Raw genomic sequence first — 10,760 nt, forward strand, 5'->3', positions numbered from 1 at the left:
CAATAACCAACCCTAACCCTTCCCGTGATATCTCGGTTGCCAACGGCACCAAGAACGTACGATCGAGACTAGAAATTGTAATATAGATTAACACGCTACAAACAATCAAACATACACCATGACATTCAAGCAACGCAAGATATCATTCTAGAAATGCAGAAATTTAACACACAAAAGTCTTAGAAACATTCACCTAGGATGATCACCGAAGAGTTTAGCCGGACATGGCTCGGTGAATCATCATCAACATCAATCTAATGTTCATAAAGATTAAAAACACAAACCGAATGATTGGAAATGTTCACAAAGCAAGCTAGTGCTCCAAAATCGCCCCCCTAGTGTCTAAGAACCGTCAATGATGAGATAATGCCAAAAGACACACCAAAAACGAGTATATTGTGGCAGTTACACTTTTCACGTTCAGGCTCCACCGTAAATTACGGCTCCACCGTAATTTACGGTGGACATCAAATTGTTACGGTGAGGTGAGACTGAGTTACGGTGCAACATAAATGAGAAAATGGGCCACCGTAAATTACGGTAGTACCGTAATTTACGGTACCAAGCTGCCTTCACTTCTTTGTTTTGTCTTGTGTTCTTCTCTCGACCCGTTTTCACCAAAGCATCCATAAGCTGCCTTTTATCCATCTCTTATCTCCTAATTTGCACCTGAAACATAAGCATCGTAGTTATCTAATTCAAGATAATTACACGGCTAAATGGAGGATTATTTCATGTTTTAACACACTTAAGGGTTGTCCAAAGGACCACCCGTCACATCCCCACACTTAACCGTTGCTTGTCCCAAGCAACTCATCAACATAGTTTCGAAATAAGTGATCAAATCAAGCCAAACAAATCATGCAATTTCTTTACCAACCCCTTTTTAATGCCCAAGCAATACACCCCTCACAAATTCTCTCCTCTCGGCTACAAGTGGAAACTAGCAAAGATAAGCTAGACACACACTAGGCAAACGGGTGGTTGCGCAATCATAAGCTTGTACCTGAATCAACTATCCTCCTATAACGGGTCAAACATGAATGCAAATCAAAGGGGCTTAAAGGTTGTAACGTGGCTAGGTGTATGGGTAGGAAATGGAATATATATGAGTAGCGAAAATTCGACCCGGTCTTTTTATTACAACTACCAAAACCAACTAACAAATGCATACTACTATATACAAGACAATGAAACCTTCTTTTTTTTTTCTCTTTTTTTTTTTCTTTTCATTGTTTTTTTTTTTTTTTTTTTTTTTTTTTTTTTTTTTTTGACAAGCAATACGATAATACATTAACCATGACTACTTCAAACTCACAAACTACTAATTATATCACTAACGCTATAAGACCGGGTCAAATTTGGGTACATTTTCAAGTAAGTAGCTAGGGAAAACAAATGATCGGCTTTAGGCACAAAATTGGACAACTAAATGACCAAACCCCCGCCCCTCTCACTACCATGCTCATATATATAACTTATGAGGTCCAACCCCCCAAATCCCACACTCACTCACACCAACGACGAGGCTACCTAGTGCCCTTATCCTTTCTACATTCATGTCTAACAAAGGATTCAAATTGCATTCAAGCACAAATTCTAACGCACCCCCACCCGTAGCCACTCTCATCAAAGATTATTTATATACACGTGTGGCTACAACTCTTACCAAGAATGAAAAGGGTAATAAGGGTTGCCGGTGTATTGACTTGGGGATAAATTGGGGCGACAAGATTTCACATTGTTTTGCTCGGCTTAAAATTTTTTCAAAAATCTTCAAAAAAATTCCCCCCATCCCCACACTTGGGATACATTGTCCCCAATGTATGGCTTGGGAGGTTTTGATCACTACTTCAATCAACATCCGCAAAAAGCTTTTATCTCAAACCCCAAATTTCTTTTTGTATTTTTTTTATTTTATATATTTTTTTTATGTTTTTCATTTTAAACACAACACCACCAACCAACCAAACCCAATAATCAATCATATGATCAATCACCACCCATCCTCCCACCATAATCAACACAAACCAACAAATATATACAAACTATACAAGAGAGAGAATACCACCTGATCAATAATAACGCGGTCCTGGGGGCCCAAAGATGGACGACATCATATCGTTCCATTCTCCAAACCCGAACGAGCCGCTACTGCTTCCCTCTTGTTGTTGTTGTCCCTCTTGCTGTCGTGGATCGAGCCACTGGGAATGGTGGAGCTGTGGGGTCGCATACGAAACGCTGCCATCATACGGTGGCAATGAGGCATAATCCACATGTTGTGGATCCTCAACCACCGGCCTCCCAGCATGCCAGTCCGCATGCATCCGCCTCATCTGATCATCGTGATATCGGTTATTCATTTCCACCTCCTGCGAATATGCAAATGTACGGTTCCACGATTCTTGTCGGTCAAAACTATGCTTAAGCGCCCGCTCAATACTAGCGCTATTCCGCGTGCCTTGATCAAATAATGACCTCTCTGAACCCGACCAAGTATCAAAAACAGCCGCCGGTGGGCGTTGGCTCTCGATCACCTCCTGCATTGAACCACTATAAGCCCACCCCGGCTCATATGGTTGCTGCGCATAGTTATAAAATGTGCCACCATGACCACCATGAAAAGCCCCAAAACCAACATTTGCACCACCCGGTGGCTCGTCTGCATAATCATCATCCCCACTCGGAACTAACTCTTCATCGCTCTCAGGTTCATCCGGTTCTCCCGGTAACAACTCCCTTGCCCCTAATTTCAACGCCCTCCACCGTTGACCCTCCGATTTCAGCTTGTGATAACGTTCAGACGAAGTGTATGTCCAAACATTTCCCAACCTATCCAAAGTAAAAGGCAGGTGCCTTTTCGTTAAGCCGCGGTCTTCCGATGTGAGTGCCTTCTGCTGTTTCATTAAACCTGTTATGATGCGACAGTACGGGACAATGTCTCTCCCGTATTTGTTCCGGCATATCCACAAATGGTGCATAATCAGGTAGCGGATTGGAAAGCGTGGGGATCCATGCATCAATGAATACAGAACAGGTATCTCTGGAAACCTCACCTGCTCTTTATCCCCTCTCCTTGGGATGACATTAAGTAAACAGATCGTATGCAAGAGCTTGGCTTCTATCTTCAGATTTTTCCGGTATAACACGCCACCATATCTACCGGGCAAAAACAAATCCGCCAACATACTGTTCCATGTCACGTGCTTCTCGGGTTTGAGCAATAAGTCATCAAGCGTGGGAATCATGTATTCCCTAGCCGGAAGACTATCATATTTTCCCAACTTCTTCAACGTATCGAACGACATTTCAACTGGCACCCCATGTACCGTCCCAATCAACTTCATTTGCGATGGCCTATGGAAGTTGTGACACTTAAGTGTTGCCATCCACTCTTGAATTTCAGTCATAAACAAATTGCTCTTATCCTTATCCCAACACTTGAGTGCTCCTTCCCAACCCAAAGCACGGAACTTGTCATACACTCCGAACTGGCCCAACTGAGGCTCATCAACCTCTCTTTCACAGATGAATGCGGCTGCTTTATTCTTTAACTTGTTCATGCAGTCGTTATAAAGGGTTGGCTGCCAGATGTCGGGTTGGTCATCCAATGACCCCGAATTCCACACCGGTTTTTCACTTGGATCTAACTCCATCTGTTCCTCTTCTTCGCTTTCACTCTCGCTTACCCTACCCATATATTGCCTCTTCTTTGATGGCTGCTCCTTCTCCTTGCCCTTGCCTCTTGATGAGGATGAACTTGACCCCGGCTTTTCCTTTGTCTTTGCCATTTCCTACACACATGAAGAAACAACAAAACAACACAAAAATTAACATTCTCTTCACAAATCATCCCCACACTTGCTTGTTGCCATGGTTGTAGATGTTAGTGAACCCAAAGTGTATCAAGGATTTTTCAAAAATTGGGCATGGTGTCTCTACAATGTAGAACATCCCAAAAGTTCACTACTTTAACCATAATTCCTACATCTACAACCATCAACCATGTTCAATAACAATTCCATACTCATATCCTAGCAACAAGCAAGTGGGCAAGAACATATAACCTAAATCACCTTGTTTTTCACAATGCATCTCCATAATATAGTAAAATAAGTGTTCATACCTTGTTTCAAGATGAGAGGATGCTTGTGAAACTAAAAATCCCAAAACCCCCAAATTATCTCAACCTAGGGTTTCAAACTTCGACCCCAAAACCGCGTTTTCTCTGGAATTCCTCCTCACAATCACGAAGCTTGGGAAAAATTAGTCGATTTAGACCAAAACCTCACTTGATTTGGGCGAGTATTGAAGATTTGATGAAAGAAAGAAGGTGGAAGAAGAAGGAAGATGAATGTTCTTGGAGAAGAAGAAGTTGGTGGAAAGGTGAAGAATGAATGAGTGGTTGGGGTTTAATCACGTGACCAGCTTGTTTGTTTTCGGTTTTTTATATTTTTTTTTATGTAGACACGGAACTCAATCGACCGACATGTTTTTTTCGCGTACCGTAATTTACGGTCTCACCGTAAATTACGGTGAGACCTGAATGCCAAATGTGTACCGTAAATCAGGAGAGAAATACCGTAAAACCCAAAAAAATTTTATACTCCACCGTAAATTACGGTAATACCGTAATTTACGGTAATCTCTGAACTTCAATTCCCACCGTAATCCAGTAGGTTTGCACCATAAAAATCCACCATTTTTTAACAACCACCGTAAATTACGGCTCCACCGTAATTTACGGTGGACACTGGGCATCCACATTTTGCTAAAACTTGAGGTTTATGTGACCAAATTTTTAGATTTTTTAAATTTTTCGATTTTTTATGTTTTTTTAATTATTTCAAAAACTTGGAAAAATCACCTTACCCCCTCAAAAATCCCGTGTTGTCCTCAACACGATGTAAGAGCAATTCGCGACCCGAATTTCCCCACACTTGTTTCGAACACGGACTTCGAAAAGCTATGGCAATTGTGCAAAAATACAAAACAAAACAAAATGAAACTACTATGTACACTACCACCAAACCTGGGCCTCTTAAGGTTGTTCCTCCTCGACCGGGCGTAAGATGTAGCCCGCTTTGTCAAGCTCCAAATTATTGATGTCATTTCCTTCCAAGTACGGCTTCAAGCGGTGACCGTTCACCGTTTGTTGTTTCAACGTTTGCTCATCTTGGATGTCCACATCACCAAATTGCCCAACTCGTCGAATAACATACGGACCCATCCATTTACTTTTAATCTTGCCCGCAAACATTTTCAACCGTGAGTTGTACAACCAAACCTTCTGACCCACTTCGAACGTTTTCTTGCGTAACTTCGCATCATGTACTTTCTTTAGCTTATCCTTATAAGCCGATGCGCATTCGTACGCCTCATCTCGAATTTCTTCTATCTCGCTCAATTGTAATTTCCGCAACTTACCCGCCTCGTCGTAATCCGCATTAACTGTCTTGATCGCCCAATGCGCCCGATGCGCCAACTCCATAGGCAAATGACAACCCTTACCATACACCATCCGGTAAGGTGTTGTGCCAATCGGAGTCTTGTAGGCCGTACGGTACGCCCACAAAGCATCATCCAACTTGCTCGACCAATCCTTTCGGTCCGTTCTTACCGTTTTCATGAGGATCTCCTTGATTTGCCGATTGGACACTTCGACTTGTCCACTCGTTTGCGGATGGTAAGGTGTTGCGACTCGATGATTCACGCTATACCTCTTCAACAATTTTCCGAAGTTAAAGTTTTTGAAATGTGAACCACCATCGCTTATAATGACCCGCGGAATTCCGAAGCGCGAGAAGATGTTGGATTGAACAAATTTACAAACAACCGAATGGTCGTTTGTGCGCGTTGCAATAGCCTCAATCCACTTCGAGACATAATCCACCGCCACAAGAATATAAAGGAAGCTATTCGAATTTGGAAACGGACCCATAAAATCTATTCCCCATACATCAAATATCTCTACAACCAAGATTGGTTGTAGTGGCATCTCATCCCTCTTCGATATGCTACCCATCTTTTGGCAGTTTACACAATTCCGGGCGAACTCAATTGCATCCTTGAAAATAGTGGGCCAATAAAACCCACAAGATAGTACCCGATAACCCGTTTTATGTCCACTAAAATGACCCCCGCAAGCGGACGAATGGGCGTGCGTTAAAATTTCCAACACTTCCGTCTCGGGCACACACCTCCGAATAACTTGATCCGGTCCGATCTTGAAGAGATCCGGCTCATCCCAAATATATTGCCTCACTTGGACCATGAATTGTTGACGACGCTTTTTGGTCCAATGGGTCGGAATGGCACCCGTGGCTAAGTAGTTAACATAGTGAGCGTACCACGGGGCAACAAAAGTGGACACGGCTAACAGTTGCTCGTCGGGGAAACTTTCATTGATTTCACTTACATCATCGGTCCCCTCTACCGGAATCCTAGACAAATGATCCGCGACTACATTCTCGCTTCCTTTCTTGTCTCGGATCTCTAGATCAAATTCTTGCAACAATAAAACCCACCGAATCAAACGCGGCTTCGCATCCTTTTTCTCCATTAAATACCGAACCGCACTATGATCGGAATAAACTACTACCTTGCTTCCCCAAATATACGAGCGAAACTTATCCAAAGCGTACACCACCGCTAGTAATTCCTTCTCGGTTGTGGTGTAGTTAAGTTGCGCTTCGGATAAAGTTTTGCTTGCATAGTAGATAACCACCGGCTTCTTGTCAACCCGTTGACCCAAAACTGCACCAATAGTGGTATCGCTGGCATCACACATTATCTCGAACGGCTTTGACCAATCAGGAGGTTGCAAGATAGGCGCCTTGACCAAATGTTCCTTCAAAACAGTAAACGCTTGCATACATTCATTAGTAAAGTCAAACGGGACATCTTTTAATAACAAATTGCATAAGGGTTTGGTGATAACACTAAAACCCTTAATGAAACGTCGATAAAAACCCGCGTGTCCCAAGAATGACCGTACACCCTTAACATTTTTAGGAGGTGGCAATGATGAAATTACCCGTATCTTTGCCTTATCCACCTCCATCCCCCTTTCCGAAATCACGTGTCCCAACACAATGCCCTCTTGCACCATGAAGTGACTTTTCTCCCAACTTAGCACCAAATTTTTCTCAACGCACCTTTTTAAAACCTTTTGCAATTCGTTGAGACAAGCATCAAAAGTGGTGCCAAAAATGGAAAAATCATCCATGAACACTTCGAGCGACTCTCCAACCATGTCCGAGAAAATACTCATCATACATCGTTGAAAAGTTGCCGGAGCATTACACAACCCAAACGGCATTCGCCTAAAGGCAAAAGTGCCGTATGGGCATGTGAAGGTGGTCTTGTGTTGGTCATCCGGGTGTATGGCAATTTGATTATAACCCGAATACCCATCTAAGAAGCAATAATATTTTTGACCCGACAATTTTTCAATAATTTGGTCAATAAAAGGTAGCGGGAAATGGTCCTTAGAAGTGGCGGCATTCAGTTTTCGGTAGTCAATACACACCCGCCATCCGGTAACCGGTCGGGTGGCAATTTGTTCACCACTTTCGTCCTTGACTACTTGAATGCCGGCCTTCTTAGGCACAACTTGGGTGGGACTCACCCAGGCACTATCCGAAATCGGATAGATGATTCCCGCATCCAACCATTTAATTACCTCCTTTTTTACTACCTCCCTTAGGTTCGGGTTCAACCGCCTTTGAGCTTCTCGTGTCGGTTTGGCATCTTCGGTTGTGATAATTTTGTGCATGACGATAGATGGACTAATTCCTTTAAGATCGGCAATCGTCCATCCAATAGCACCCTTGTTTGCTTTTAACACCTCCATCAAGGCTTGCTCTTGTGCCACTTCCAAATTAGAGGCAATAATGACCGGCAAAGTGTCATTATCCCCTAAAAATACATACTTCAAGTGGCCGGGCAAGTCCTTGAGCTCTAACTTTGGTGGTTCCTCCAACGATGGTTTTGTACCCGAATCGATTTCCACCGGTAGACCCTCGAATTGATGGGTCCATGGTGGTCTACCTTCTTTCATCGCCATAACATCTTGTGCCTCCTCTTCAACCCGTAGTGCATAAGCATGTACCTGTTCAGAAAAGTCACACATGCAAATATCCAAACCATCCTCCTCATACTCATGCGGGTTGCATCCATCTACTATGTCTGCCATAAAACACTCATCAACACCGTTAGCATTAGAATTGTTAGTGAAAACATTCAAACGCATTTTTCGATTTCCGAATGCCATATCAACCGTACCAAATCTACAATCGATAATAGCATGTGCGGTGCTTAAAAATGGCCGACCCAAAATTATGTTTTGTTGTTGTTTAGGGTCCGCCGATGAGTAGTCCAGAACCAAAAAGTCCACCGGGTAGTAAAACTCATCAATTTTAACAATAACATTTTGAACCATACCCCGGGGCAACTTATGAGACAAATCGGCCAAAACAACCGTCGTCTCCACCCGTGCTAATGGACCAAAGTCATATTGGTCGTATAATCCCCCCGGTAAAATGCTAACTCCGGCTCCAAGATCTAGCAACGCCTTAGCCATTTGAAAATTTCCAACTTGTACATTAATCAATGGCGTGCCTGGATCTTGGAGCTTAGGAGGAAGCTCCCCATTCAACACCGCACTCACTTGCCCGGTCAAATCTACCCGCTTAGGCACTTTTTTCTTGTTTTGCCTCTTTTGTGTGCATAATTCTTTTAAAAATTTTGCATAAGCGGGAACTTGTTTTATTGCATCAAGAAGTGGGAGATTTATTTTAACTTGTTTGAACATATCCCACATTTCCTCTTTTTGAGGACCCCTTGACACAATAAAATTTTTCTTTCCCGGGTCAAGTAAAGCCGATGGGAATGGCACTTGACTCGGTTCACCCTCAATCTTTTCACTTTCATTCTTTTCACTTTCACCCAACCCCGGTTTTTTAATAGTTATTTCTTTTGGTTTAACCGGTGAAGGTTCATCATCACTTTCCATTCCCGTGATGTCCTCAACCACCCCCTCGACCAATTCGGGTGACAAATTGGCCTTAAACTCTTTACCACTTCTTAACACACTAACATGGTTAATATTAACATTACCTCGTGACGAACCATGTGAAGGGTTTACCTTTGTGTCGCTTGGAAGTTGACCCTTACCTTTCTTCAATTCGGCCACCTCGGTCGCTAATTGACCCATTTGGGTTGTTAGTGAATGGATGCTTTTATCGCGAACCTCATCTTTTTGCATCCGCACTTCATCAAGTTGATTTCGCTTTTGCATTTCCAATTGCATGCTTTTAAGCATCTCCATCACCTCATTTCCACCCGAAGATCCCCCTTGATCTTGACCCGTTTGGTATTGTTTTTGATACCCTTGGTTATTTCCGCCCCGGTACCCACCTTGGTTATTATAAGATGGCCGTGAACCAAAATTACCTTGGCTACCTTGAAAATTTGGGTTCGCTTGATTTGACGGGTTCCCATATCTAAAGTTCGGGTGATTCCTCAACCCGGGGTGGTAGGTATTAGAATTCATGTTGTTGTAGTTCCTACCACCTCCTCCTTGGCCTTGACCTTGGACTGCGTGAACTTCCTCATATTGCCCTTCCAACATTCCTTGGCAATTTTCAGCCGCGTGACCTATTTCATTACACAAAGCACACACATCATAAATTTGATTAGTAGTTTGAACATTACCTTCATCTATGGCATGCACTTGTGGTCGGTTAGTTGTCGGTCGGGCTCTCCTCGAAGCTTGGGCTTTCCTTTTTGATGTAGTTGCCATACTCTCCAAAAACTCCCAATCTTCATTCTCATAATTCGTTCCAAATGTCCCTCCGGTGATAGACATTAAATCCCGTGCATCTTCGGCACTTAACCCCTCATGAAAAGCGTTCATTAACTCCCATAACTCAATCCCATGATGAGGGCAATTTTTAATCATCATGTTAAAACGCTCAAACGCCTCATGGAACATCTCACCGTGTTGTTGTTGAAAGCTTCTCAACCCCTTCCGCGCATCATTAGTCTTTTGGGCGGTGTAGAATTCATCCAAAAAGGTTTGTTGCATCTCCCCCCATGTATAAATTGATGCTGAAGGTAATGTATAGAACCATTTCTTAGCTTTCTCTTCCAACGAAAATTGGAACAACACTAATTTGATGTCGTCAGCTGAAAACCCTTGACTCCCAAGAGTATTGCATATAGAGTCATAAGCCTCTAAATGAAAATAAGGCTCTTCATTTGCCAACCCCTTATACTTTGGTAAACTTTGTAGCGAGTTGGTTCTTACTTCGAATGTGCGCCCTTGGTCATTATGAGGAATGACTACCGGTGAAGGGTTTTGTGTGATTACCGGCCGAAAATGTGCTTCTATGCCCCTCACATTTTCTCTAAGATGTCTTCGTGGCACACCATACCTACCTCTCGGAATAATCGGTCCATTCGGTCTTGGTACCTGCCCTTGTGGTGCGATCGGTTGTTGAAACTGTTGTGGTCGCATCGGTGGGCGCTGAGGCGGTCTTTGAAATGGTTGTTGGTGTACATGTTGTGGCCGGACCTGTTGTAATGGAATCGGTTGTGGCATTGGCGGCCCTTGTGGTCTCGGCCGAATATGTTGTGGTATAAGTTGTTGATGTTGCATTCCACCAACACTCGCCATCCCTTGAGATTGATTCTGAACATACCCAAAATCCCCTTGATCACCATAATCTCCATACCCGTAACCATCATCTTCATAC

The 10,760-nt window shown here is 43.1% G+C and overlaps 2 protein-coding genes and 1 non-coding gene across 3 annotated transcripts; 1 reads left to right on the plus strand and 2 right to left on the minus strand.

The window, feature by feature from the left end:
* Positions 1-1,248: 1,248 nt before the first annotated feature.
* LOC110911982 lies at positions 1,249-4,370 on the minus strand. The gene is made up of 2 exons (XM_022156643.2): positions 4,127-4,370; positions 1,249-3,794 (listed from the first exon to the last, which is right to left on the minus strand). Exon 2 carries the CDS (start codon positions 3,789-3,791, stop codon positions 2,076-2,078), a length of 1,716 nt encoding a protein of 571 aa, XP_022012335.1. The 5' UTR covers positions 3,792-3,794; positions 4,127-4,370; the 3' UTR covers positions 1,249-2,075.
* A 671-nt stretch (positions 4,371-5,041) lies between these two features.
* LOC110913923 lies at positions 5,042-5,521 on the minus strand. The gene has a single exon (XM_022158740.1). It carries the CDS (start codon positions 5,519-5,521, stop codon positions 5,042-5,044), a length of 480 nt encoding a protein of 159 aa, XP_022014432.1.
* A 4,414-nt stretch (positions 5,522-9,935) lies between these two features.
* On the plus strand, positions 9,936-10,041 carry LOC118487815. The gene has a single exon (XR_004882758.1). It is a non-coding gene; the product is annotated as a small nucleolar RNA R71 (small nucleolar RNA).
* The last annotated feature ends 719 nt before the right edge of the window (positions 10,042-10,760 follow it).

Source organism: Helianthus annuus, chromosome 15 (genome assembly GCF_002127325.2).
Source record: "Helianthus annuus cultivar XRQ/B chromosome 15, HanXRQr2.0-SUNRISE, whole genome shotgun sequence".
NCBI classification, from domain to species: Eukaryota; Viridiplantae; Streptophyta; class Magnoliopsida; order Asterales; family Asteraceae; genus Helianthus; species Helianthus annuus.